General features: G+C 59.6%; 5 protein-coding genes across 22 annotated transcripts in view; 2 read left to right on the top strand and 3 right to left on the bottom strand.

Annotated features, from left to right (window-relative positions):
- PNPLA7 (patatin like phospholipase domain containing 7) overlaps nucleotides 1–14733 on the top strand; it is an 86648-nt gene extending 71915 nt beyond the window's left edge. For all 5 annotated transcript variants that reach the window (XM_050759721.1, XM_050759720.1, XM_050759719.1 and 2 more), the window contains 10 exons: nucleotides 5914–6070; nucleotides 9568–9684; nucleotides 9814–9883; nucleotides 10460–10576; nucleotides 11154–11302; nucleotides 11651–11803; nucleotides 11944–12054; nucleotides 12346–12430; nucleotides 13208–13311; nucleotides 13469–14733. In XM_050759721.1, coding sequence (XP_050615678.1) covers nucleotides 5914–6070; nucleotides 9568–9684; nucleotides 9814–9883; nucleotides 10460–10576; nucleotides 11154–11302; nucleotides 11651–11803; nucleotides 11944–12054; nucleotides 12346–12430; nucleotides 13208–13311; nucleotides 13469–13552 — 1147 coding nt within the window. In that variant the 3' untranslated portion in view covers nucleotides 13553–14733. The remainder of the gene's footprint in view (nucleotides 1–5913; nucleotides 6071–9567; nucleotides 9685–9813; nucleotides 9884–10459; nucleotides 10577–11153; nucleotides 11303–11650; nucleotides 11804–11943; nucleotides 12055–12345; nucleotides 12431–13207; nucleotides 13312–13468) is intronic.
- Nucleotides 1–26655, bottom strand: part of MRPL41 (mitochondrial ribosomal protein L41) — a 232279-nt gene that overhangs the window by 74173 nt on the left and 131451 nt on the right. Inside the window, exon 1 of one of the 4 annotated variants that reach the window (XM_050760463.1) lies at nucleotides 22599–22602. The exons of the other annotated variants lie outside the window; for them this stretch is intronic. The gene's annotated coding sequence lies outside the window, so the exon portion shown is untranslated. Of the gene's footprint in view, nucleotides 1–22598; nucleotides 22603–26655 lie in introns of those variants that run through there. 4 annotated transcript variants of the gene reach the window in all.
- Nucleotides 977–26655, bottom strand: part of LOC126937122 (40S ribosomal protein S17-like) — a 136853-nt gene continuing 111174 nt past the window's right edge. For 2 of the 4 annotated variants that reach the window (XM_050760478.1, XM_050760479.1), the window contains exon 2: nucleotides 977–1446. In XM_050760478.1, coding sequence (XP_050616435.1) covers nucleotides 1024–1431 — 408 coding nt within the window. In that variant the 5' untranslated portion in view covers nucleotides 1432–1446 and the 3' untranslated portion in view covers nucleotides 977–1023. Of the gene's footprint in view, nucleotides 1447–11509; nucleotides 11516–13744; nucleotides 13750–26655 lie in introns of those variants that run through there. The other 2 variants (XM_050760477.1, XM_050760480.1) reach the window with 2 other exon arrangements.
- NSMF (NMDA receptor synaptonuclear signaling and neuronal migration factor) lies at nucleotides 14828–24250 on the top strand. Of its 8 annotated transcripts, none has more exons than XM_050760058.1 (16): nucleotides 14828–15160; nucleotides 15651–15712; nucleotides 16294–16788; nucleotides 17415–17513; nucleotides 17697–17772; nucleotides 18874–18942; nucleotides 19734–19786; nucleotides 20403–20492; nucleotides 21044–21168; nucleotides 21406–21489; nucleotides 21638–21671; nucleotides 21788–21858; nucleotides 22242–22321; nucleotides 22457–22559; nucleotides 22809–22884; nucleotides 22995–24250. In XM_050760058.1, the coding sequence occupies exons 1-16, from the start codon at nucleotides 15090–15092 to the stop codon at nucleotides 23090–23092; spliced, it is 1686 nt and encodes a 561-aa protein (XP_050616015.1). In that variant the 5' UTR covers nucleotides 14828–15089; the 3' UTR covers nucleotides 23093–24250. The 8 variants fall into 8 exon arrangements, with proteins under 8 accessions (XP_050616015.1, XP_050616018.1, XP_050616022.1 ...); XM_050760063.1 differs by having other exon boundaries at nucleotides 15059–15160; nucleotides 15656–15712; XM_050760061.1 differs by lacking the exon at nucleotides 17415–17513.
- The window catches only part of LOC126937100 (uncharacterized), an 8241-nt gene continuing 5729 nt past the window's right edge, over nucleotides 24144–26655 (bottom strand). The window contains exon 2 of the mRNA XM_050760376.1: nucleotides 24144–25131. Within this exon, the coding sequence (XP_050616333.1) occupies nucleotides 25050–25131 (82 nt within the window). The 3' untranslated portion in view covers nucleotides 24144–25049. The remainder of the gene's footprint in view (nucleotides 25132–26655) is intronic.

Genomic DNA, 26655 nt, shown 5'->3' with positions numbered 1-26655 from the left:
GGTGATCAGCCATGATTTGCGATCTTCAGTGTAGACGTCTTGCACATCTTTTGTTGTTAACTATATTTCTAAGGGTTTTACAGGCTTTTATAAAACTATTATAAATGGTATCTTTTTTTTTTTTTTTTTTTTTTTTTTGAGACAGAGTCTTGATTTTGTCACCCAGGCTGGAGTGCAGTGGTGTGATCTCGGTTCACTGCAATCTCCGCCTCCTGGGTTCAAGCAATTCTCTGCCTCAGCCTCCTGAGGAGCTGGGATTACAGGCACCTGCCACCACGCCTGGCTAATTTTTGTATTTTTAGTAGAGACGGGATTTCACCATCTTGACCAGGCTGGTCTTGAACTCCTGATCTCATGATCCACCCGCCTTGGCCTCCCAAAGTGCTAGGATTACAGGCATGAGCCATTGTGCCTGGCCGTAAACGATATCTTTTAGACTTCATTTTCAAATTTTTTGTTGCCAGTATATAGAAATACAACTGATATTTATAAACTGATCTTGTGTCTTACAACCCTGCTAAATTCATTTCTTCTTCTTTTTTTTTTTTTGGAGACGGAGTCTCGCTCTGTCGCCGAGGCTGGAGTACAGTAGTCGGATCTCAGCTCACTGCAAGCTCCGCCTCCTGGGTTCCTGCCATTCTCCTGCCTCAACCTCCTGAGTAGCTGGGACTACAGGCGCCCGCCACCTCGCCCAGCTAATTTTTTGTATTTTTAGTAGAGACGGGGTTTCACCGTGTTAGCCAGGATGGTCTCGATCTCCTAACCTCATGATCCACCCGCTGCGGCCTCCCAAAGTGCTGGGATTACAGGCTTGAGCCACCGCGCCCGGCCAATTCATTTATTCTTGTAGCTTTGTTGTAGATTCTTTTTGACTTTCTACACACATACTTATATTTTCTGAGATTCAAACAGTATTTTCTCTTCCCGTCCAATATGTATATGTACTTTCTTTTTTTTTTTTTTTTTTTTTTTGTTGTTGTTGTCCCAGATTTATTGAAAATAATACAGCACTGCAGAAAAAATTCAAACAGGTCCCCGAGGCGTTTTGAAATTCATCCCAACTGTAGGCTGAGTGACCTGCAGGTTGGACAGACTGCCGAAGTCCAAAAGCTTCAGCATTTCCTTACTGTCAGGATCTACTTCAATTATCTCCTGATCCAGGGCTGAGACCTCGGGAACGTAATTGTCTCTCCTTTCTCTCTCCTCCTCCTGCAGCTTGATGGAGACACCTCTTACAGGGCCTCTCTGAATCCGCTTCATCAGATGGGTGACATAGCCTGCTATCTTGTTGCGGAGCTTCTTGCTGGGGATAATGGCGATCTCCTTGCACACGCGCTTGTTCGTGTGGAAGTCGTTGCCCAGGCGCGTGTAATACTTCTCTATGATAACCCGGGCCGCCTTCTTCACGGTTTTGGTGCGAACGCGGCCCATGTTGGCGGGTCCTTGGTAAAGAGGCGCATATGTACTTTCTTTCTGTTTCTTTTTCTTGCTTTACTGCGCTGGTCAGAACCACCAGTGCAGTGTGGATAGACATGGGGGGCGTGGACACCCAAGCCTCATTCCCAGGCGTGGGAGCAGGTGTTCAGCCCACTGCTGAGTGTGATCTTGGTTGTCGGCTTTTTGTGGCTGCCCTTGGTCAGACTGAGGAAGTTCCCTTTTATTCTCAGTTTCCTAAGGTTTTTTTTTTTGTTTTTTTTTGTTTTTGTTTAGACTTCATTTTCAAATTTTTTGTTGCCAGTATATAGAAATACAACTGATATTTATAAACTGATCTTGTGTCTTACAACTGGTCTTGTGTCTTGTTTTTAATCATGAATAGTTGTTTTTGTGACTCTATTGAGATGATTGTATTTTCTCTTTAATCTGTTAATGTGTTAATTACATTGATTTTCCAATGAAAATCAACATTGTGCTCCTGGGACAGACCTGTTTCGTCATGATGTTGAAGTTATCCTGTTTGTATATTGCTAGATTCTATTCAAACCTGAGTTAAGACTGGACTGAAATTATCCTTTTTTGAAATGTCTTTACCGGGTTTGATATGAAGGTTTGTTTGCTGGCTTCATAAGCTGAAATGGGAAGTTCATCTTCTTTTCCTATTCTCTGGAAGGTTTTAAAAAAAAATTTTATTTTTGCTTATTTATTTTTATTTATTTTTTTTGAGACAGGGTTTCATTCTATTGCCCAGGCTGGAGTGCAGTGGCATCATCGTAGCTCGCTGCTGGGATTACGGGTGTGAGCCGCTGAGCTCAGCCAGAATGGAATCTGTAACTTTTAAATCCCCACAAAGAAAGTTTCATGTCCGGATGGTTTCACCAGTGAATTTTATGAAACATATAAGGAATAAATAAAACAAAATTTACATAACACCTTCCACAGGCCAGGCGCGGTGGCTCACACCTGTAATCCCAGCACCTTGGGAGGCCGAGGAGGGAGGATTTCCAGACCAAGAGTTCCAGACCAGCCTGGGCAACATAGTGAGACGCCGTCTTTATAAAAATGAAAAGATTAGCTGGGCGCGATGGTGTGTGTCTGTGGTTGCGGCTACATGGGAGGCTGAGGCAGGAGGGGAATCACTTGAACCCAGGAGGTTGAGGCTGCAGTGAGCTGTGATCACGCCACTGCACTCCAACCTGGGCAAGAGTTAGACCCTGTCTAAAAAAAAAAAAGGATAGATTAAATTTAATCTTTACTAAGTTACAGTACTACTCAGATGCTCTATTTCTTGTGTCATTTTGGTAAATTAGGTTTTTCTAAAAATGTGCCCATTTTATCTGAATTTTTCTATTTATGGCATGAAGCTGTTCAGTCTTTTTAACTAAAGCATCTGCGCCGATGTTCCCATTTTCTTTCCTGTTCATCATTGACGCTTTCTCTCTTTCATTTCCTGGGTCGGTCTCACCAGGGCTATCCATCGAATTGGTCCCTCCAACACCAACTTTCATCTTTGTCAATCTTCTCTTTGTTTTTGGCTCTGTAAGTTGTGCTCTTATCTTTGTTATTTGCTTAATTTTACTCTCTTTTATTTAAATTGTTCTTTTTCCCCTAACATTTAGATAAGCAGACATTGCCTATAAAGAAACAGATAGTAAATACGTACTCTCTCCCAACCACTCAGAGGACAGAAAAGTTAAGGTAACGCGTCTTTTCTTTTCTCAGCCTGGCTTAAAGCTTTTTTCTTCGCCTTGGGTTTTTGACAACATGGGAATGGTTTTCTTTTGATTTATGTTAGGATTTATAATGCTTCCTGATTCCGACGCCTGACGTCTGTCTCTAGAACATGCCCCACTGTCCCTTCAGATACGGCTCCCTCCCCATCTGCTTTCTGTGGCTCCGATTACACATACATTAGAGTTTGGTGCCAGATCCCATGTTTCCCAAATTCCTTTACAGATTTTGTAAAACAATATTTTATATATTCTATCCTTTTGATGCTTCATGATTCAATGAATATTTTCTTCTGACCCATCTTGTATTTTACCATTTCTCTCTTCAGCTGTTCTGTTCTGCTGTTAAGCCTACTCATTGAGTTTTTCATTTGTTATTATATTTTTCACTTCTAGAATTTCCATTTGGTTTTATGCCAGAATTGACACTCTTGTTTTTAATTCCTTGAATTTGTTTTTTTTTTTTTTTTTTTAGACAGAGTCTGGCTCTGCCGCCCAGGCTGGAGTGCAATGGCCGGATCTCAGCTCACTGCAAGCTCCACCTCCCGGGTTCACGCCATTCTCCTGCCTCAGCCTCCCGAGTAGCTGGAACTACAGGCGCCCGCCACCTCGCCCGGCTAATGTTTTTTTTTTGTATTTTTAGTAGAGACGGGGTTTCACCGTGTTAGCCAGGATGGTCTCGATCTCCTGACCTCGTGATCCACCCGTCTCGGCCTCCCAAAGTGCTGGGATTTCAGGCTTGAGCCACCGTGCCCGGCCTGTTTTTGTTTTTTGAGACAGAGTTTTGCTCTTGTTGCCCAGGCTGGACTGCGATGGCATGATCTCAGCTTACCACAGCCTCTGCCTCCCGACTTGAACCTGTTTTTAAGGCTCTTACCTGAGTATTTAATATTCCGTGGCAGTATTACATATGGTTCTTTTTTATTATGTTAAAATACACATAGCATGGCCGGGCACGGTGGCTCACGCCTATAATCCCAGCACTTTGGGAGGCTGAGGCGGGCGGATCACGAGGTCAGGAGATAGAGACCATCCTGGCTAACACAGTGAAACCCCATCTGTACTAAAAATACGAAAAAATTAGCCAGGCATGGTGGCGGGCACCTGTAGTCCCAGCTACTCGGGAGGCTGAGGCAGGAGAATGGTGTGAACCCGGGACGCGGAGCTTGCAGTGAGCCAAGATCGCACCCCTGCACTCCAGCCTGGGTGACAGAGCAAGACTCTATCTCAAAAAATATATATATACACACACGTATATATACACACGTGCACACACATATATTTTATATATATATATTTTATATTTATATATATTTTATATATAACATAATATATATAACAATTTAGCATTTAACCATTTTTGAGTATCAATTAAGTATTAATATATTAATATAATTAATTATACAATGTTGTTGCAATGTTGTGCCACCGTTACCACTGTCCATTTCCAAAACTTTTTTTTAGACAGGGTCTCGCCGCAGTCCAGGCTGGAGTGCAGTGGTATGACGTCAGCTCAGTGCAGCCTTGACTTCCCACCTCAAATCTGCCCCTGTGATCCAGTTACCTCCCACCAGGTCCCTCCTCCAACACTGGGGATTAAAATTCCACATGAGATTTGGGTGGAGACACAGAGCCAAACCACGGCAAACGCCTCCAGGGCCTTTCTCTGCTGTGGCTGGCGTCCAAGTTCCCTCCTTAGAGCTGGGTGCTCTTCCCTTGTCTGCTTTATACCCATTCATCTGCTGATGCCACCTTTCGGCTCCTTGCACACTTTAAGCATGGTCATTGTAAAAGCCTGCTCTGTATCTCTTATCTGGGTGTACTCTGGGCCCACTTTTATTGTCTGGTTTTTCTTTTGGCTATGAGGCCAAAATAAAAGCCTATATGAGGCTTTTCTTCTCATATGACTGGTAATCTTTGGTTGAGTAGTGGACATTCGGTATGAAAGCAGCAGCAGTGATTGGAGGCCCTGGGTGCTGGCTGCCTCGTCTCGGGGGTGCTCCCTGGTCTACATTCAGCTCACCTGACTCCTGGGGTGCTGCCCCTCAGGACGCTTCCCAGGCTCCTCCGTTCCAGGGCGCCTCAACTCCAGTTTTCCCACCACCTCTCAGATGCCCTGCTGGAGGCAGCCATGTTTGTGGGTAGAAGAGGCCAATGCCAGTCATCTCTCAGGATACCCTCCTCCCCATCCCAACCTCACAATCCCTCAGTACCTCCAGAAAGAGGGATTTCATTTATTTTATTTTATTTTTATTTATTTATTTTATTTATTTTCTATTTTCTATTTTTATTTATTTTTTTGAGATGGAGTCTCACTCTGTCACACAGGCTGGAGTGTGGTGGTGCAGTCTCAGCTCACTGTAACCTCTGTCTCCTGGGTTCAGGTGATTCGCCTGCCTCAGCCTCCCGAGTAGCTGGGATTACAGGTGCACACCACCACGCCCGACTAATTTTAGTATTTTTAGTAGAGATGGGGTTTTGCCCTGTTGGCCAGGCTGGTCTCGAACTCCTAGCCTCAAGTGATCTTCCCGCTCCGGCCTCCCAAAGTGCTGGGATTACAGGCGTGAGCCCAGACAGAGGAATTTTAAATTGCATCTGGAGTCCCTCTCTGAGTCAGCGTCTCTGCCTGTGGAGGAGTTGGGAACTGAGGATGAGCAAGTGGTGGCAGGTGGCCACCTCTGAGGCTCTGCAGGGCACAGCCTGGGCCTCGTGCTCACTCCTCACTCTGTGTCCCTGGCTGGTGTAGAGGCTGTGCCCAGGTGGGCGTTCTCAAGGCCTTGGCGGAGTGTGGCATCCCCGTGGATATGGTGGGAGGCACATCCATCGGGGCCTTCATGGGTGCCCTGTACTCTGAGGAGCGGAACTACAGCCAGATGCGGATCCGGGCCAAGCAGTGGGCTGAGGTAAGCAGGTACCCACCACCCTCACTGGAGCACAGCCCCCCAGGTCCATGCTGGTGCTGGGGGACGCTGGGGCCGTTGGCCTCTGCATGTGGCTCTGCAGGGCCCTGCCCTTGAGGAGGCTACACCCCGAGGCCTCCCAGTGCAGCTTGTGAGGCAAAGGAACAGCAAAGAGAAGGCACGAATGCAGGTTGGTGGTAGGAGGCGGTCTGATCCATGCCCCGGTCTGAGATGGTAGAGATGATGGTGGGAGGTGGTCTGATCCGTGCCCGGATCTGAGGTGGTGGAGGTTGGTGGTGGGAGGCGGTCTGATCCGTGCCCGGATCTGAGTTGGTGGAGGTTGGTGGTGGGAGGCGGTCTGATCCGTGCCCGGATCTGAGGTGGTGGAGGTTGGTGGTGGGAGGCGGTCTGATCCGTGCCCGGATCTGAGTTGGTGGAGGTTGGTGGTGGGAGGCGGTCTGATCCGTGCCCGGATCTGAGTTGGTGGAGGTTGGTGGTGGGAGGTGGTCTGATCCGTGCCCGGATCTGAGGTGGTGGAGGTTGGTGGTGGGAGGTGGTCAGATCCGTGTCCGGATCTGAGTTGGTGGAGGTTGGTGGTGGGAGGCGGCCTGGGTCTGAGGTGGTGGAGGTTGGTGATGGGAGGCGGTCTGATCTGTGCCCGAGTCTGAGGTGGTGAAGGTTGGTGGTGCGAGGCGGCCTGGGTCTGAGGTGGTGGAGGTTGGTGGTGGAGGCGGCCTGGGTCTGAGTTGGTGGAGGTTGGTGGTGCGAGGTGGCCTAGGTCTGAGTTGGTGGAGGTTGGTGGTGGGAGGCGGCCTGGGTCTGAGGTGGTGGAGGTTGGTGGTGGGAGGCGGTCTGGGTCTGAGGTGGTGGAGGTTGGTGGTGGAGGCGGCCTGGGTCTGAGGTGGTGGAGGTTGGTGGTGGGAGGCGGTCTGGGTCTGAGGTGGTGGAGGTTGGTGGTGGAGGCGGCCTGGGTCTGAGGTGGTGGAGGTTGGTGGTGGGAGGCGGTCTGGGTCTGAGGTGGTGGAGGTTGGTGGTGGAGGTGGCCTGGGTCTGAGGTGGTTGAGGTGCTGCAGGATGACATGGAGGCCAAAATCGTGGAAAAGGAGCTGATTGTCACAGCCCCTGGGAGTAAGAGGCACGAAGCCTCCATGGGGGTTTCTGACCCAAGGGCCAGGCAGGGCAGTGTGAGCAGCTGAGGATGGGCTGACTGAGTGCTCCCGGCAGGCTGGGGGCCCTGGGGCTGTCCCTGGTGCATGGCACGCCGCCTGGGTGGATTTAGGGCAGGGAGATGTTGGCTTGGGGATGTGAGATCAGGTCAGGGCGGCTCAGTGTCACAGGAGAGATGTAAACTACTTTGGCCACTAGTCTGGCCTTGTGATAAATGGATTCCAGAATCAGAATACCAAATACAGCATCAAAGACAGCGGTGAGAACAGGCTCCCCTCGGGCCGCAGAGCGAGGTAGCCGGGCTCCGTTCCCCAGCAGACGTGGCCGCCGTCTGCCCTCCTCAGTGCCGCACTTGCTTTTGTGAAACAAAACCGAGCTTTGGTTGGAGCCATGAGTGGGATCAGAAGGGTTTGTGTTCTCCTTTTAAAAGGAAAGAAAATTCGTCACCCCCTGTGCGGCAGCAGCTCCCAAGCAGACCTGTGCTGCATTCACGTGGCCTGGGGCTGTCGCCAGCCCCGCCAGCGGGTCCTGAGGCCACTGACGCCGGCTCCCCTCTCTGTTCCAGAAATGTGTCTTTCCCTAAAAAGTCACCCGGTCACCTTCAGTGTGCCGCTCAAAAGAGGGCTTGGGGACTGGTACGCAGCAGGACGGCCTCAGGGACAGTGTCCTCGGGACGGAACCCGCCATGGGCAGAGGTGGCTCAGAGCCGGTCCTGTCCCAGAGCACCTGGTGGCCCTCTCCCTGTCCCTCCCTCTGCGGCTCTGGCGCTGAGGGGCCAGGTGTGGGAATGGCCAGAACTCTCTGGGCTGGTCCTCCTTCCGTGCTGGGAACCCTGGGCCCGCAAGCTGGCTGGGGGCAAGGTGGGCCTGGGGTTGTGTGCCCACCCCTCGTGCTGAGGAGAGGGGACGGCAGGCACTGGGGTCTGGCTCAGCTCCGTAAGCCCCTCTGGTGCTGGGCAGGGGCTTCCTCAGGGAAGGACTGGGGTCTCCTCTGCCTGTGGCCGAGGCATTCTCACTGCCTGCATCACATGGCGTAAGCACGTCCAGCCCACACTCCAAGCGCTTCCCTCCCAGCTTCCGTCCCCTGAGCCCTAGCTCACTGTGGCAGGGAAGACCCTTCCTCTCCACCCACACTCGACATTGAGGCTAGTTTGAGATCAGTCTCGAGTCCTCTCCACCCACACTGGGCATTGTGAGGCTAGTTCGAGGTCAGTCTCGAGTCCTGCCTGCCTCACTGAGGAAGGATGGGCCCCAGGCCCACCCAGAAGGAGCCCAAGAGAGTGGACCCCCGATGGAGTGCCACAGTGGCGTGTGAGCCAGGGCTGGGTGGCCCTGACCTTCCCGAGAGCACTCCACTGTGTTCTCCTGGCCCAGGAACCTCATGTGCCCAGCAGCCTGCCCCCAGCTCTCCTCCCGGACCCTCCGGCCACGGGCCTGGGCCAGGCCTTGCCCCAGAGCTGAGCAGGCAAAGCCGAGGACGCCCCAGGCACGGGGGTGCTGCAGAGCCTGTGAGGGTAGGGCCGGCGAGGGCTTTGGGGTCAGGAAGGGACTGAGGGTAGGGCTGTATCCTGGCTTTCAGGCCCTGTGGGTGTCCACCCGCCTCTGCTCCCTCTGAGGCTCCAGCCAGGGTGCCAAAGAATAGAAACGCCCTCAGAATAGAAATTATTTACCAATTTTAGAGGTAGAAAATTGTCAGGAGACTATTCTCCATGGATATGTCATGGTACTGTTGATATGACTTGGATCTGTGTCCCAACTCAAATCTCATCTCAAATTGTAATCCTCGGCCGGGCGCGGTGGCTCAAGCCTGTAATCCCAGCACTTTGGGAGGCCGAGACGGGCGGATCACGAGGTCAGGAGATCGAGACCATCCTGGCTAACACGGTGAAACCCCGTCTCTACTAAAAAATACAAAAAACTAGCAGGGCGAGGTGGCGGGCGCCTGTAGTCCCAGCTACTTGGGAGGCTGAGGCAGGAGAATGGCGTAAACCCGGGAGGCGGAGCTTGCAGTGAGCTGAGATCCGGCACTGCACTCCAGCTCGGGTGACAGAGCGAGACTCCATCTCAAAAAAAAAAAAAAAAAAAAAAAAAAAAAAATTGTAATCCTCATGTGTTGAGGGAGGAACCTGGTGGGAGGTGATTGGATCGTGAGGGCAGTTTATCCTATGCTGTTCTTGTGATAGGGAGTTCTTCTGAGATCAGGACCTTGGGTGGGGCCCAAGGATACTCTGGACCCCCGTTCCATTCATGAGCGGCTGTCGGGACGCCATGTGTCTGCTGTGGCAGCCCGCAGAGAGAGCGGGAGCCTTCTGTCAATTGCACATGTGCCCCCAGGGCATGACGTCCATGATGAAGGCCGCACTGGACCTCACCTACCCCATCACATCCATGTTCTCTGGAGCCGGCTTCAACAGCAGCATCTGCAGCGTCTTCAAGGACCGGCAGATCGAGGTGAACCCCCACCCAGCCCCCAGTGCCTGTCCCCTCCTGGCCCCCGCCTCTTGACCCTGAGTCAGCCTCCCCAGACACGGGACAGAAGCGTGATGGGAGAGGGTCCGTCTAAGCCCCGTCCGCCCGCAGGACCTGTGGATTCCCTATTTCGCCATCACCACTGACATCACAGCCTCGGCCATGCGGGTCCACACCGATGGTGAGCACCCCTGCCGCGCAGGGGCGGCCGCTTGGGTGCGAGGTGTGGGCAGGGGGAGAGCCCAGCAGCCCTGGGGGTCGGGAAGGTCGCGGGGGTCTCCTGTGGGCAGCTCTGTCCATGGAGGACGCAGGATGCCCCTACTAGGCGCACAGACAGGAGGGGGCGTGGCCTGGACCAGAGACCTCAGACGGGAGGGGGCGTGGCCTGGGCCTGAGACCTCAGACAGGAGGGGGCGTGGCCTGGGCCAGAGACCTCAGAAGGCCAGACAGGACCCTCGCAGAATCAGTGATGTGGGCTAGACTGATGGACATCATGTGGGAGGACAAAGTGAGGGGCTCCCTCACTCCTGGGGTGAGGGAGTCACAGCAGTTGGAAGTCCTGGGCACACCTAATGCAGTGCGACCCCAGAGAAAGAACTCAATTTCGTTCAGCCCTTGGGCCATGTGCTTCCTTTTGTGGAGGCGGCCTCAGTGAGGTGGGACCTACCAGCTCCAGGACTGCAGAGGCAAGGCCCTGACCCCTGGACCCAGGATAAGCCTCCTCTGGGTAACCAGCGACTCCGGGCCCCCTCCCCAGGCTCCCTGTGGCGGTATGTGCGTGCCAGCATGTCCCTGTCCGGTTACATGCCCCCTCTCTGTGACCCCAAGGACGGACACCTGCTGATGGATGGGGGCTACATCAACAACCTCCCAGGTACTGCGGTTGTGGGGACCACACCTGACAGGAGCACAGGCTCCTGGGTCACACCGCCCCACGGCCCCTGCTGCTGCTGCCTTTGCTCCGAGAAGGCTGGGCTGGAACACGTTTTCCTTAGAGTGTGCCAAGGAAAAATGTCAGGCTGGCATCAGAGCTCCGAGAACATGCACACGCGTGTACACGCACACGCAGGCACCGGCAGCATGTGCTCCAGCATATGGCCCTGTTAGTCAGCTCAGCAGCGTGCAGAACAAAGGCCAAGTTGAGTAACTGGGAGCAATTAAGCCCCATCTGTGCCCACAGTCAGAAACTAACAGCCTGCAGGTGTCGGCCTTGCTGGGGACCAGGCCACTCCTGTCACCTGTGGGATATGTGGTCAGAATGGCCCAGGACACAGCTGTGTGCCCACAGCTGCCCTCTGAGCTGGGCGTGTGGGTCTTCTGCCTCTAGAAGGTGTAACGGCAGAAAGGAGACCCCACAGCCCCCAGGTCAGGTCTCGGGGAGGCAGGCTCTGTCCCCGTCCCCTGGCTCTGCATGCCTGTCCAGGGGGTAACCAGGGCTGGCTTCTCCCTAGCGGATGTGGCCCGGTCCATGGGGGCAAAAGTGGTGATTGCCATTGATGTGGGCAGCCGAGATGAGACGGACCTCACCAACTATGGGGATGCGCTGTCTGGCTGGTGGCTGCTGTGGAAACGCTGGAACCCCTTGGCCACGAAAGTCAAGGTGGGGTGCTACCGGGCGAGCTGGGCTGTCCCTGCGGCTCCTCCCTGCAGCCCCACACCTGTCCTGCGGCAGGGAAGTGGGGGCCACTCCTGGGCTCTGAGGCCAGCAGGTCTGGGGCCACCCCTCACCACCCCTGCCTGAGCCCAGCTCCGGGGAAAGAAGGGACGAGGCCAGACGGGCCTGAAGGCTGTGGCAGCCCGCAGGGAGGAACCCCGGCCGGGAGCTGCTACCCTCTCCCCGCAGCCCCAGGTCGGAGGATGGGTCCCCAGAACCTGTCCTGCACTACGGGCCATGCTGGGACGGGGTAGGGGCCAGGGCAGGAGACTCAGGCGGCTGTGACGGTAGCAGGTGTTGAACATGGCGGAGATTCAGACGCGCCTGGCCTACGTGTGCTGCGTGCGGCAGCTGGAGGTGGTGAAGAGCAGTGACTACTGCGAGTACCTGCGCCCCCCTATCGACAGCTACGGCACCCTGGACTTCAGCAAGTTCAACGAGATCTGCGTGAGTGCCGGCCACACCCGCAGCGGCGGAGGCGGGCGGAGGGCACTCCGGTGGCTGCCCCTCCCCGCTTCCCCCTTTTGAGAAGACAGGAAGTGGGGGGCTCCCCACACCTCCTGACGGGGCCCTGGGGGTGTGCACAGGAAGTGGGGTACCAGCACGGGCGCACGGTGTTTGACATCTGGGGCCGCAGTGGCGTGCTGGAGAAGATGCTGCGCGACCAGCAGGGCCCAAGCAAGAGGCCCTCCAGTGAGGTGAGTGCGGGCGCCAGGACCACGCCCAGCTCCCCAGGCCACGCCCAGCTCCCCAGGCCACGCCCAGGTCCTCAGGCCACAGGCCCTGCCCCACTGGTCAAAGACTCCAGGGCTAGGACAAGGATTGCTCAGGACTGCGCATCTCCCCAGCCCCTGCCCCTGCCCCAACTTGGGGGGCAGGCGGAGGCTACAGAGAGGGCACAGGGTGGGTGGGGCCTTCCCACAGGAAGCAGGCTGGGGACTGGCAGGTGGGTGTCCACGGGCAACATGCTGTCCTCACCCCACCCCCAGGTCCTCACCTGTCCCAACGCCTCCTTCACGGACCTTGCTGAAATTGTGTCTTGCATTGAGCCCGCCAAGCCCGCCATGGTGGATGGTGAGTGGAGGCCCAAGATGAGGTGCTCGCGGCTGCGTGGCCTCCTGATGCTGTGTTGGGCTCGACGCCCCCACCCCAGTGGTCCACGGCCTCCCCCCCTGCCCACGTCCATGCCCACGCTATGGCAGCTGGGGTGCTTGGTGGCGCTCCTCCGTCCCGGGCACCACGTGTACCCACAGCAGTGGGACTTTGACCACCCTGGGCCACCCAGCCTCTGCCCTTCATTCACCCCAAGTCCCAGCCACACCTCAGGCCTGAGGTAGAACCACCCCACCCAGTGGGAATGGGAATGAAGGCTGCTTGTTGGAGGGGCAGCAGGGCCAGAAGGGCCACTCCCCTCCACGCTCCATCCAGGGCCCTGCGCTTGGGCCTTCGGCCAGTGGCCTCCTGACAGCAGAACTGGACATTCTCCCGGGAGACGCCTTCTCGTGGCTGCTGTGGGCTGAGAGAGCCCTGGGCAAGGCAGCTGCTGTCCACAGAGGCCTGGTCTGGGGTGCGGGAGCCCTAAGGGTGCCTGGCTGACAAGGGGAGGAGTGTCTACCCACCCCTTGCCCTTGTGGAAGACCTACCAAGTGATATGCTGGGGCAAGGCTGGAGGCAGACAGAACCAGGGGTGGTGTGCAGGGCTGCCCTGGGACCAGGTGGCTGCCTGTGGGGCCCCTGGCCACCTAGGGGCAGGGGTGGGCATCTGTGACCAGTTCTGCCTCTGAGTGTGGCTGTGCTGGGCATGGTCCCTTCCTTGGGAGGGAACTGATGTGGCCCTACCCTCGGCGCCAGACGAATCTGATTACCAGACGGAGTATGAGGAGGAGCTGCTGGACGTCCCCAGGGATGCATACGCAGACTTCCAGAGTACCTCGGCGGAGCGGGGCTCGGACTCGGTGAGTAGCTGGGCGTGGCCCCACCTCATGCCCGCAGCTGAGCCTCAGTGCCTCGCCCTGAGCCGGACACTCCCTCCCTGTGGTCCCACTGGGTTACCAGCGCTGCACAGCCTCGGCCCTGCCTAGTCCTCACGTGCAACATACGGTCTGCTTGCAGGAGGACGAGTCCTTGCTGCAGCATGGACACCCCAGCCTGGCTTTCCCAAAACTGTCCGAGGGCTCCTCTGACCAGGATGGGTAGAGGCCTGTGCTAAAGAGCCCAGATGCAGTGTCTTCTGTGGGACTGTCCCCAAGGCTGAGGCTGCTGCCAACTCCTAGGGTCCTCTGTACCTGCCCTGCTGGAAGCCCCAGCTTTCCCCGGAGCCCCAGGCTGTGTTAGGATTCTCTGGGCCTCTTCTCTGTACCTGCAGCCCTGCACACAGGGCCCTGTGAGCTCCCCCTGCAGCCCTGTGAGGCCCCTGAAGCCCTGTGAACCCCCTGCATCCCTGTGAGCCCCCCTGCAGTCCTGTGAGGGCCCCGAAGCTCTGTGAACCCCCTATTGCCCTGTGAGCCTCCCTGCTGCTCTGTCAGCCCCCCTGCAGTCCTGTGAGGCCCCCCAAAGCCCTATGAGCCTACCTGCAGCCCTGTGAACCCTTCCTGCAGCCCTGTGAGAGCCCTGTGAGCCCCCTGCAGCCCTGTGAGGCCCCCCAAAGCCCTGTGAACCTGCTGCAGCCCTATGAGCCTCCCTGCTGCTCTCTCAGCCCCCCTGCACCCCTGTGAGGCCCCCCAAAGCCCTCTGACCCCCTGCAGCCCTGTGAGCCTCCCTGCTGCCCTGTGAGCCCCCCCGGAGCCCTGTGAACCCCCCCGGAGCCCTGTGAACCCGCTGCAGCCCTGTGAGGCCCCCGAAGCCCTGTGAGGTGTGGGAGCCCTGATGCTGCCATGTGATGTTTCAATAAAGGTGGATCTGAGTGTTGGACGTGTCCCCCGGGCTGAGGTCCCTGTCGCAAAGAAACACTACTGGCTGTCCCTGATATGGGTGGTCGCCGAGGTTGGGCAGTCCCCAGCCATCCTCAAATGACCCCACTGCTGGGGCCTGAGAGCCCCTAGGGTGGCAACTGCAGGCCAGGCAGGTAGGGCTCCCAGAGTCTGCGTGGAGCTGTGGCTCCCAGGACCAGGACAGGACCCTCTGGCTCCCTCTGGCCTCGAGCACACTGGGTGCCCCTAAACCGGCTTCCCCTTCAGTTTCCAGGTCCCAAACTGCACAGGGAGCCCTTTTGTGTAAGGGGAGGGAGAATCGGCCGCCCTGTGACCCCTGCAGATCATGAGGGCCGAGGGCCCAGGACTTTGCGAACAGGCGGCCGCTGGCCTCAGTTTCCCCGCTCTGGAGGCCTGGACGAGAGGGCGCGGAGCCAGGCCGTCCGGCCCCGCCCCCAACCCGAGCCCTGACGTCACGGTGGGCGGGGTCACTTGTCCTCTCCGAGCGCTCCCGGGCCCTGACGTCACAGTGGGCGGGACCGAGTGCCCCTCCGAGCCCGCCCGGGTCCTGACGTCACGATGGGCGGGGCCAGCCCTCGGTCCGGGCAGCGCTCTCCCGGGAGCGGCGGCACGCGCGGAGCGCCGGGTGCGGCCATGCGGGGCCCGGGCCCGACCCCGAGCCCGAGCCCGAGCCCGAGTCGGAGCCCGAGCGAGACCCCGAACCCAAGCCCAAGCGCGACCCCCGGCGCGGCGCGGCTACCCCGGCGGAGGCGGCGGGCGCGGGGCGCGCTCTGAGGCCCGGGGGATGCGCCGCCGCCTCGACCATGGGCGCCGCCGCCTCCAGGAGGAGGGCGCTGAGGAGCGAGGCCATGTCCTCGGTGGCGGCCAAAGTGCGGTGAGTGCTACCCCGCCCCGGACCCCCGACCCCGCCCGAGTCCGCCCCTGCCCCGCGGTGCTCCCCGGGCTCCCGGGCCCCAGCCTTTCCCACTGCGGCGCCCTCCCCGCGTCCCGCGCCCCCTCCTCTGGCTTCTCGCCGCGCCTCCCTCTTCCTGGCCCCCTGCCCTGCCCTCCTGTCCCCTCCCCTCGCGAGCGCATGGTGGGCGAGCGCACCCCCCGGGTCGGGAGTGGCCTCGGTTCCCCAGGGAACAGCAGCTAACCAGCCTCGCGACCCCTCTCCACGGGCCAACGGGCAGGGGCCGGGCCTGCAGGCCTGGCCAGGGCGCACCAGTACCAAGGGTGTGTGGGTTCCCGGAGGGGGCGACCCCCGACCCTCCCTCCAGACGCCTAAGGCCTGGCTGGGGACCGGCTCCCCGGCTCTTGTGCCGCCCTGTGTTTGGGAGGGTCGTGCCGTGGCCTCCGACCGTGCCCTCTCTGTCCACCCTCAGAGCAGCTCGAGCGTTTGGAGAGTACCTGTCCCAGAGTCACCCTGAGAACCGCAACGGCGCAGGTAGGGCACGCGAGGCCATGCCAGGGCCGCCCAGACCCCCCAGCCCAGGGGATGCTGATCCCTGCCTCCGGGGGTGGAGCGTGAGGGGCATTGGTTGCGCGTGGGCCGGGCGCCCTGCCGGCCTGGCTTCCTCACATCCCCTGCCCTCCCTGCCCGAGCCCCAGGAGCAGTTCCCAGCCGCTCGTCACCATGGCACCCACCCCGCCTGGGCCGTTGGCATGGCAACAGGCCTCCTGGCTCCCCCAGGGCTGGCACCACTGCCTCTGGGGGCCAGCTGGTGGGGGGAGGGGGAAGTTGGCACCAGGCAAACGGTGCGATCGCAGGCTGGGGGGTGGCCTGCGTGTTCCTACCCAGCAGGACCGCACACAGGTAGCGCGGAGTCACCCCGCCCCCACACACATGCAGGGGCTTCAGGCCCAGATAGGAGTGAGGGGCTCAGAAACATGCCAGTGACTAGGGTTTGAGCAGCCCCAGCCCCCGACAGACGCCAGGTGCCCATTGGGTATTCTCTGCCTTCGGCCTGCTATGAAACCAGCAGCGGGGGGCCACGCCGCTGCAGGCTCACCCAGTGTCTCTCCCAGATCACCTGCTGGCTGATGCCTACTCTGGCCACGACGGGTCCCCCGAGATGCAGCCGGCCCCCCAGAACAAGCGCCGCCTGTCCCTCGTCTCCAACGGCTGCTACGAGGGCAGCCTCTCAGAGGAGCCCGGCATTAGGAAGCCCGCAGGCGAGGGCCCCCAGCCTCGAGTGTACACCATCTCTGGGGAGCCTGCCCTGCTGCCCAGCCCCGAGGCGGAGGCCATTGAGCTGGCGGTGGTGAAGGGGCGGCGGCAGCGGCACCCTCACCACCACAGCCAGCCCCTGCGCGCCAGCCCTGGCGGCAGCCGGGAGGATGTCAGCAGGCCCTGCCAGAGCTGGGCTGGCAGCCGCCAGGGCTCCAAGGAATGCCCCGGATGTGCACAGCTGGCTCCTGGCCCCACCCCTCGGGCCTTTGGTCTGGACCAGCCGCCTCTGCCTGAGACCTCTGGCCGCCGCAAGAAGCTGGAGAGGATGTACAGTGTTGACCGTGTGTCTGGTGAGGGGCTTGTGTCGGGGCATGGACAGGTTTGGGGGTACATGCCACTGCCAGGGTCTGACAGCAGCAGCCACTGTGAGGCTTGGAACAGGGGATGGGTGCTCAGGTCACAGTATGCCAGCGGACTCAAGATTAAACCCAGCAGGCTCCTGCTGCTGCCTCCACACCCTATGAGCTGTGAGTTCCCTCAGCTCCTCAGCAAAATCTGCCAGGCCTCACAGTCCGCTTTGGCCCGGCTAGCACCAGGTCAATCAAGGAGTGCTTCCCAGAGGAGGGGGCCTGGGAGGATCTTAAGGGATATATAGGGAGGAAACACCACTTAATCAGGAGATTGGGCTGCCCTCCAAGAGTCCTGGGAAGCTGTTGGGGCCCAGCCAGGCAGTGGGCCCGTTTCCCCAGGACTGTTGAGTTGCGTGGTAGCTTGTCCACCAGGCAGAAAGTCACTCCACGGTCCCCACACTTGGGCATCAGGGAAAGGCTGTGGGGCCCCTGGGAAGGGGACAACCCTCAGCAAGGTGGTCTCTAGCCTCAGCGAGGGCCTCCAGCTAGAGCATGGGGGCTGTGGAGAAAGCCTCAGATGCCCGAGGGAAACAGATGCATTTTTTTCCTGGGCCTCCTGGAGACAGACCGTGCTTTCAAAGGAATGTTCCTCAAACTTTGGGTGGCCAAAGGGAAAGTTAAGCCAAAAAAAATCAAAGCGTCAAGTCACCAAGACCGTGGTCTTGGTGAGTGAGCAGCAGACATTCGAGCACTGCCCTCTGGGCCCGTGGGGGGATGCCACCCTGCGCCAGCCTCCCCCCACCCGCCCTGGCTGCCCACTGCCGCTGACCCCCGGACTCAGAAGCATCTGCTTCCCAACAGGGAGGGAGAGACCTCACCCAGCCACCGCTCCTTTTTGTCTCTTTTAGACGACATCCCCATTCGTACCTGGTTCCCCAAGGAAAATCTTTTCAGCTTCCAGACAGCAACCACAACTATGCAAGCGTGAGTCTTGTTCCACGATGTGGGGTCAGGGCCGGGTGGCCTCCTTCTGCTGCTCAGGAAACACGGCTTTTTCCCAGCCTCTGGGCCTACCAGGGTGGCTGCTTCTGAACAGCCCCATGTGCCCATCCTGTGCCAGGCCTGCCAGGGAGGCCATGGCTGGCTGCTCTTCCCCTCCCATGGCTGGTGCCCAGCCACCCCACAGTCCTCTGGTCAGGGGACCCGGCCCAGGGCTGCAGCTGATGAGCTGTCAGTGGGGTGTGGGGTGTGGCGTGGTTCTCCTCCTCCCATCCCCTCTCCTCAGCCTGTGTCTGCCCTCCCTCAACCCCCAAATAGAAGCCTACTTCTGTTTCATATGTGCCACAGGTAATGACAGTTTTGGGGTCCCCCCAGGGACCTGCTCTTCTCTGTCTGGACATACATCTGGGTTTTCTGTTTTGGGGTTCCTTCCAGGGAAGTTCCCTTTGCTGCAGTGGCCCCCACACCAAAGAAGTGCCCTGCACAGGGGGAGTCCACCCCACTCCCAGCCTCAGGCTGCCCGGTCTCAGCAACCGGTCCTGGTGGCATGGGCTGCAGTGACATAAGCTTCCATTGCCTATTCAGGGCTGGCTGGCAGTGTAGCCAGCATCCTGCTGGCGGCTGGGTTACCTGTGAGGGATCTACTGGGTCAGTGACAAGAAGGGAACTGCAGGGGCCGGGTGGGGGCTGAGGGGAGGCCCAGGGTTGAGCTCACTGTGTCTTCTCTCTCACGCCATCCCTTTTGGCCCTGGCTTCAGCATCTCGTAAGTACCTGTATGACTTGGTGCCTAAGGGCACAGCCGTTGTCCCTGGGGAGACCCTCCCACCCCCAAATAGGTTTGGGCAGGCCAGGGACCTGGGTCTTGAGGGAGTGCCACTCTCTGTGGGCCTGGCTCCCAGCGGGCACCGAGGTCGCAGCAGGGCCTGCTGGGAGCTGGGCCTCAACAGGTGAGGCAGGCTGGGACTCCTCTGCCTGGCCCCATGCCCCAGACGCCCTGCTGGGCCCTCTGCTCGCACCACTGTCCCCACGTCTGTGTCCCTCCTGCCTCTGGCCAAGGGCAGTGCTGACTCGCGGTGGTTTCCCAGGGTGTTCAGGGGCTACGCGGAGAGGAAGCGCCGGAAACGGGAGAATGATTCCGCGTCTGTAATCCAGAGGTAGGGCCTGCCAGCCACTCGCCACCAGGGTCCATCTCTGGTCTGTGCTGGCCTGGCCTGGGCCCCCTCGGCCCTGGCAGACCTGATGGGGGAAGGGTGGTGGCGACCACTGGCCTGGCCCTGCTCTGGGGACGTGGCAGGCAGGAGAGGCCATGTGGCCCGGGCTGCAGGAAAGCATCTCACCCTCAGTCCTGCATTCCGAGGGCACGGGTCTCTGTCTGGGATGGGGCCAGAGGCAAGGCCCCCCTCCCCCGCTCCAACTACAGAGCTATGTCTGGGGAACTTTTTTGCCCGTTTCGGATGTTGGGCCTTGGCAGGGTCCAAAGTTTGGTGGAGGAGAGGACCTGCCCCTGAGGTGGCTCAAGGACACAGAGCAGGAGAGGGGGCTCCTGCAGGCCCCCAGCCCGCCATGGGGTGGTGCAGACAGGAGCCCCGCTCTGCTGCAGCACAGGCAGGCTGGATCCTCAGCCACATGGGCGTGGAGGCTCAGGGTGTGAGTCCCGGGCGAGGATGGAAGGTCAGAGCCTGGGAAGGCAGCTTCGGAGGAAGCTTGATCCAGAGCGCCAGGCACTGCACCTTTGTTCTGGAGGCGAAGGGGAGCCCTGGAAGGCTCTCGTGGGGAGAGCACTGGGTGGGATTTGCCTTTGGGTGGGAGGTGGTGCCAGGACCCAGGGAGAGCACTGGCTTCCCACACCGAAGGGGTGAGAGTAGAGCGCTAGCCCGACGGGGACTAGGTGGGCAGGGGCTGCCGCCACCCCCTCAAGGCCTTCAGCCCCTCACTTCTCCCCCAGGAACTTCCGCAAACACCTGCGCATGGTCGGCAGCCGGAGGGTGAAGGCCCAGAGTAAGGCCCTGTGGGGCGGGGGTGGGGGGCCGGCGTTGCGCTTGGCTGGTTGGGGCTTTGCGTGCTGCTAGCTGTGCTGAGAACGACCCCCCCCTCCACCCCGCGCCCGCCCTAACCCCAGCCAGGCCCTGCCTCAGGCTCCTCCCCTCCCAGCCACGCCCCCAACCCGGCACAGGCTCCTCCCCGCCCAGCCGTGCCCCCAGCCCGACAAGGCTTCTACTCTCAGCTACGCCCCCAACCCGGCACAGGCTCCTCCCCTGCCAGCCACGCCCCCAGCCTGGCACAGGCTCCTCCCCTGCCAGCCACGCCCCAGCCCGGCACAGGCTCCTCCCCTTCCAGCCACGCCCCCAGCCTGGCACAGGCTCCTCCCCTCCCGGCCACGCCCCCAGCCCGACAGGCTCCTCCTCTCCCAGACTCCGCCTCTGGCCCCGCCCCAGTGTTCGCAGATCCTGCCCCTGAACCTACTGAGTCTCCGGTCTGTGTCTGCTTCCTGTGCCTCAGGCCACACCCACATCAGCTTTCTCTGCCCAGGGTCCCCGCGGTCCCCTTGCCTGGGGCCTGAGTCTCCAGAGGCCCCACCTCGCCCGCTCGCTAATGCGGGTTTTGCTCTCTGCAGCGTTCGCTGAGCGGCGCGAGCGGAGCTTCAGCCGGTCCTGGAGCGACCCCACCCCCATGAAAGCCGATACTTCCCACGACTCCCGAGACAGTAGGTGCCCCGCACAGGCCCGCCCACCTTTCCCAGAGCCTCCCCTAGACCCTAGACCCCTGCTGGGGGTCCCCTGCCAGGGCCGCTGGGCTGCGCTTTTGCACTCTGAGCCTTGGTTTACCTATTTGTGAGATGGGGACGCCCTCAGCATCTCCGATCTCAAAAATGGGGCTAACTTAACGGCTGCGGCAGTGCTGGCCGGGGGCGCCTGTAGGGCTGTGCCCACTGCCACTCGCAAGAGGCCTTGAGGGGCAGGGGACTGCAGTGCCCGCCCCCACTCCCTCCCAGGCGCCCTGCCTACTTGGCTGGAGCTGATGCCTGCACGCGCCGTCCACCAGCCTGGCACCAGGGTCTCCCTCCCCACATCAGGCCGCTACTCAGTGGTGTCCGCAGGCCTGTCCTGCCGGGCTGGCGGCGGCCTCTGCATAGTCCTCTCACTTGCTTGGAGGACCCTCCGGGATGGGCCTTTCGGGCCCCGTGGGCCTCGGGGCCGTGGCCAGGACAGGAGGTGCTAGCAGGCCTGCTGTCTTGGTGACCCTCTTGCTTCCCAGGCAGTGACCTGCAGAGCTCCCACTGCACGCTGGACGAGGCCTTCGAGGACCTGGACTGGGACACAGAGAAGGGCCTGGAGGCCGTGGCGTGCGACACCGAGGGCTTCGTGCCACCAAAGGTCATGGTGAGGCCCAGCCCGGGCAGTGCTCCTCTGCACCCCAGCAGGACTCGGCCCTGTCCCAAGAGTCCAGCCAGCTCTGCCTGGGACCACGCAGCCTTCTCCGGCTGCCTGCGGGAGGGGGTCTCACAGGGCTGTACCCTTGGGCTGCCTGGCAGCCAGAAGGTAGCCTCATGGGGGCTCCCACAGCCCCTCGGCTTTTGGATGGGCCTGGGGCCCCTGAGCAGCTCTTTGTCTCCCTAGCTCATTTCCTCCAAGGTGCCCAAGGCTGAGTACATCCCCACCATCATCCGCCGGGACGACCCCTCCATCATCCCCATCCTCTACGTGAGTCCCGCCCCAGGCCTGCCCCCACAGATCCCCTCCTGCAGCCCCACGCTGGGCCAGCGCTGGCACCCCAGGTCCCCAGCGGGCTGTGACACTGCTGGCTCTGACGCAGCCCTGATGTGGCCTTGTGGCCTGTGTCTGTCCCCAGGACCATGAGCACGCAACCTTCGAGGACATCCTTGGTATGTGTGTCGTTGGCCCCTCTCTGCTGGTCCTGGGGCTGGGAGAGCAGACACAGGCAGGGGGTGCCCCTGGGGCTGGGGTGGGAGCCGCAGCGCTCACACCCACTCTCCCACAGAGGAGATAGAGAGGAAGCTGAATGTCTACCACAAGGGAGCCAAGATCTGGAAGATGCTGATTTTCTGCCAGGTGGGGCTCAGTGTTCTCTGGCCCAGGAGAAGAATCGTGGCAGGGTGGGGGAAGATCAAGGGGAAGAGGCATGGGGTGGGGGAACCAAGGGGAAGAGACCTGGGAGGGCACCAAGGGGAAGAGACATGGTGAGGGGGGGACCAAGGGGAAGAGATGTAGACGTTGTGGAGGACCAAGGGAAAGAGATGTGGTGGGGGAGATGAAGAAGAAGAGGTGTTTGGAGGGGAGACCAAGGGGAAGAGGCGTAGGGTCAGGGAGACCAAGGGGAAGAGACATGGCCAGGAGAGGACGACCAAAAACACCTCCCACGCGTGTGCGTGAGTGCATGTGTGTGGGAGAGGGGGAGGAAGGAGGAGCAGGTGCCTGACCACAGCTTCTTACAGGGAGGCCCTGGACACCTCTATCTGCTCAAGAACAAGGTGGCCACCTTTGCCAAAGTGGAGAAGGAAGAGGACATGATTCAGTGAGAAGCCGGGTGCCCTGGGCGCGGGGAGGGCTGGAGGCAGAGTCCAGGCTCCGGAGTGTCCCTCCCCCACGGTCCCCTCTGTGGAGCGGGGTGCCTGTCCCTGCCACTGGGTGACACGCCCCTCTCCACCAGCTTCTGGAAGCGGCTGAGCCGCCTGATGAGTAAAGTGAACCCAGAGCCGAACGTCATCCACATCATGGGCTGCTACATTCTGGGGAACCCCAATGGGGAGAAGGTACAGTGACTCCCAGGCCCCACCCCAGGCCTCTGGAAACCCCCAACGTGGACAGACAGGGCAGGGCCTTCCGTGTTTCCTGGCATTTTTTTTTCCTTGCCCCGGGCATTCCCCTAGAAATCCCTTTTGCCTGAGTGCAGCCAGGTTTGGGGGGTCTGAGAAAAGAGGGTGGGCCCTGCTCCCCATCTCTTCCCCCCTCCTCCTTCCCCATCTCTCTGCCTCAGACTCACGGCACCCCCCTTCTTCCAGCTGTTCCAGAACCTCAGGACCCTCATGACTCCTTATAGGGTCACCTTCGAGTCACCCCTGGAGCTCTCAGCCCAAGGTGAGTTACCCAGGCTGGGCCCAAGCTCTGCAGCCACTGTGGGGCCTCGGTGGGGTGGGATCCCGAGGCTGCTGGCCAGGCCTGAGCCTCCTGCCCCCCGCTCCGCCCAGGGAAGCAGATGATCGAGACGTACTTTGACTTCCGGCTGTATCGCCTTTGGAAGAGCCGCCAGCACTCGAAGCTGCTGGACTTTGACGACGTCTTGTGAGGGGCAGAGGCCTCCGCCCAGTCGCCATCAGGCCGCTCCGTCTGCACAGGGACCTGGGGCTGGGCCGCCTCGTGCTCCCTGGGACTGTGCGGCTCTGGTCTTGCCTGGAGCCACTTCAGGGCACCTCAGACGTTGCTCAGGTTCCCCCCGTGGGTTCCGGTCCTCACCGCACCCATGGCCACAGAGGCCTCAGTCCCTGGGGGCCGGGAGGATCCCGCCCCATGGCCCGTGGATGCTCAGCGGCCAGGCACTGACCTGCCATGCCTCGCCTGGAGGCTCGGCTTTGGGAATCCCCTCCATGGGGTTCATAGAAATAAGTGCAATTTCTACATCCCCGAAACAGTTCAAAGGGAAGCAGCATTTCTTGTTAACTAGTTAAGCACTGTGCTGCTAGTTACAGCATAGGCACCCCAGCCCAGCAGCCCACATGTGTTCAGGACCCTCCCTGCCCACCCCCTCCCTGCCGTATCGATCACCAGCACCAGGGTGGCCCGTGTGTGTGGGGCCAGCGTCGCCAGGCTGCCCAGCCTGGCTCTGTCTGCACTGGCCGAGTCTCTGGCTTTGTCTGCACTGGCCAAGTCTCCGACTGTCTGTGCTTTCACTTCCACTTCTCTTGCCACCCCCTCTCCCCGCTTACTCAGACCTCAGCCGGCGCCAGACCCGGCAGGGACATCTGGGCAGCAGGAGGGAAGGGCGCAGCATCCCCTCCTTCAGAGGAGGCTCCGGGTGGGGCCTGCTCCCCATCCCCCAAAGCTCACCCAGCACACTCATTGCTGCTGTTGAGTTCAGCTTTTACCAGCCTCAATCTGGAGGCTCCATCCCAGCACAGAGGCCTGGGGCTTGGCAGGGGCCCGGCTGGGGCTGGGTCCTGGGTTTCAAGAACCTCACCGGTACCGCAGTGGGCCCCGGGACCCGGCCGCACAGCTGGTGGACTCTAGGGGCTCCTGACTCGGAGGAGCTCCCAGCTTTTGTCCACAGTCGGCAGGATGGGCGCTCGTGTATATAGCTGGGGTAGGGGGCAGGCCCCCCTTGTGCAGAGCCAGGGGTCTGAGGGCACCTGGCTGTGTTCCCGGCTGAGGGAGGGCTGGGGCGGGGGCCGGGCTCGGAACGGTGTACGATACCCCTCATAGTGACCATTAAACCTGATCCTCCACCTCGGCCGCTGCATGGGTCTGTCCTCTCAGTGCTCTCCAGGGGCCGCCCCAGGCCCAGCTTCTGGGCCCACTCCTCTGAGGTCACTGCTGCAGGGCCTTCCTGCCTGGAGAGAGTTGGAGCCGGGCCACTAGACCACCCCTCAGGGCACAGCCGGGGGGGCCGACGTGGGAGGGGATGGAGAGGAGCTGCAGGAGGGCTGGGGGGGGGGCGCAGTCTCAGAGAGAGGGACACCAGGTCTGGAGGGGAGAGCAGAGACAGCCCGTTTCCCCTGTCCCCTCAGGCCACCCTGTGTGTGCAGTCAGCAGTGTGCCACAGATGGGGGCCACTCTCTCAACCTCAGGTATCCCCAGGGTCCAAACCACTACTGGGCACAGCCAGGTTGGCTACCAGCTGGTTCCCTGCCCTGTGGCTGGGGGATGGAACAACAGGTATCAGCTGGGCTAGGGTCAGGGTCAGGGGGCCTGCCAGGTGTGCCAGCCCCACGCAGAGGCAGGCTGCACAGCCTGGCACAGCCTAGCAGGCTTGAGGCCCGGGGTGCTGGGAGCCACCTCCAGCTGCTCCAGGACATTCTAGATGGAGTCCGGGAGGAGACAGGTTTTGGTGCCAATTTGAATGTATAAAGTTTTAGGTAAATACCAAATGCCTATAGACTTTCTGTTATTCAGTGGCCCATACTGTTTGAAAGTGACATATCATGAAATCATGGGGGGATTCGCGTCTCCTTTCTGCAGAGTTGATGAGACAAGTCGCCACTGCCTGGAATCTGCTGGTGCTGCCACGCAGGCCTCGAGGGTGGCGCTCCTCAAAGTAGGACGGCACGCGAGGTTGGCACGTGCCCACACACTGCACTGCTCCAAAGGCATGTCCGTCCGTCACCTGCAGTCCTGAAAGGCACATCCATCCGTCACCTGAGCTCAGAGTCCCAGAACAGCCAGACACTCCCCCGTCCCTGCCCTAACAGGGACCCTGCAGTCCCAACCCATCTGGTGGCTGCTGTGGCCGCAGGCCTGTCCCACACAGTCCAGTCCGTAGGGTCTGCTGGAGCGAGTAAGGCCTGGGAGGTATTATATGTGGTCCACGAGGTTCCATTCCTCCTGCCATAACCGCCGGGGGAAGTGACAGGAGGAAGAGACATGGAAGCCAGCAGCCCCAGGAGCAGACGCAGACGCAGAAGTGCCAATGGGGAAGGAGGTGGCCCCACGCAGAGGCAGGCTGGGCCAGGCCGGGGGCTGGTGACCAGGGCAACCTCGGCTACTTTGCTGCACCTGCCCTCGCCTCCCTTGAAATACAAAAACAGCAGCAGCAGCCAGAAATAGTTGGGAAAGAAATAAGAAATATTGGCCATACATGGGAGCAATTAAAGTCCTTAAGATTTAAAGTGCTTTTATATATTGCTAAAGAAAATGACAAAAGCCAATAGGGAAAAGTGAGCAGAGATGTGGAGGGATCATTCACAGAGCAGGAAACTGGCCAGTAATTCCTGAAGAAAGTCCTCATCCCATCAGGAATCATGGAAAGGCCAATGAAAGCGACAAGGTAACCCCCTTTTTAATTTGAGGCAGGGTTTTGCTCTGTCACCCGGGCTGGGGCTCACTGCTGCCTTGACCTCCTGGGCTTAAGCGATTCTCCCATCCACTCAGCCTCCCGAGTAGCTGGGACTACAGGCATCACCACGCCTGGCTAATTCTTTTATGTTTTGTAGAGACAGGGTCTCACTGTGTTGCCCAGGCTAGTCTCAAACTCCTGGCCTTAAGCAATCCTCCTGCCCCGGCCTGTTACAGCCTTTTTTTGAAGGTAATCTGGTAACAGCTCTTGAAGTATCGTGACTGATGAGTACACAAGCCATCCAGCCCCAGCAACCCCCTGGCACCTTTTATGAGGGTGTCTACTGCCCCGCTGTGCCGTGCCTGCTGATCTGGGTACAGCCTGATCGCACGATGGCCTTCCCGGAAGGATCTGATGCTCGTGAGGCTTATTGCTAAGGAGGAAGATGCAACCAATCCAGCTGTTCCAAGTGACCGGGTCACGCCTCACATGGGTGTGGAGTGTCGCCTGCCACCTGCCTGGACGCACTCTTGTGGCTACTCAGGAACGGCACGGGAGGAGGCCCCCGCCTGCCCCAGCGACCTGCCTGCCCTGCTCTAGCCGGTCCTGCTCTCAAGTGCAGACGCCCAGGCCTGCACATCCACGCTCACGACACAACCCCAAGGAGCCCCCCAGGTGGCCCCGTGGCCAGACGTGCACCCCGCAGAGCGACCACCCTTGAGACCTGGGGTGTGGTCTGGGGGCTGTGTGGGGACCTCCTGCCGGGATGCGGGAGCTTCTAAGGGCAAGAATCACAGGTGTGACTCCTGTCTGTAAGGTAAAACCCCCGTGAGCAGGAATAAATACGGAGACATAATCGCAGT

The sequence above is a fragment of the Macaca thibetana genome, chromosome 15, assembly GCF_024542745.1.
Source record: "Macaca thibetana thibetana isolate TM-01 chromosome 15, ASM2454274v1, whole genome shotgun sequence".
Classification (NCBI taxonomy): Eukaryota; Metazoa; Chordata; class Mammalia; order Primates; family Cercopithecidae; genus Macaca; species Macaca thibetana.
Note: the sequence above shows the minus strand (reverse complement) of the source record. Positions and strands in the feature narration are given on the sequence as shown.

What these genes read in the sequence shown, in the direction of transcription:
- NSMF (XM_050760058.1), top strand. Translation starts at nt 15,090, where the DNA reads ATGGGCGCCGCCGCCTCCAGGAGGAGGGCGCTGAGGAGCGAGGCCATG. An exon ending in TCACCAAGACCGTGGTCTTG is followed by an intron (nt 17,514 to 17,696) that starts GTGAGTGAGCAG and finishes TGTCTCTTTTAG; the next exon opens with ACGACATCCCCATTCGTACC. An exon ending in GCAACCACAACTATGCAAGC is followed by an intron (nt 17,773 to 18,873) that starts GTGAGTCTTGTT and finishes GTGGTTTCCCAG; the next exon opens with GGTGTTCAGGGGCTACGCGG.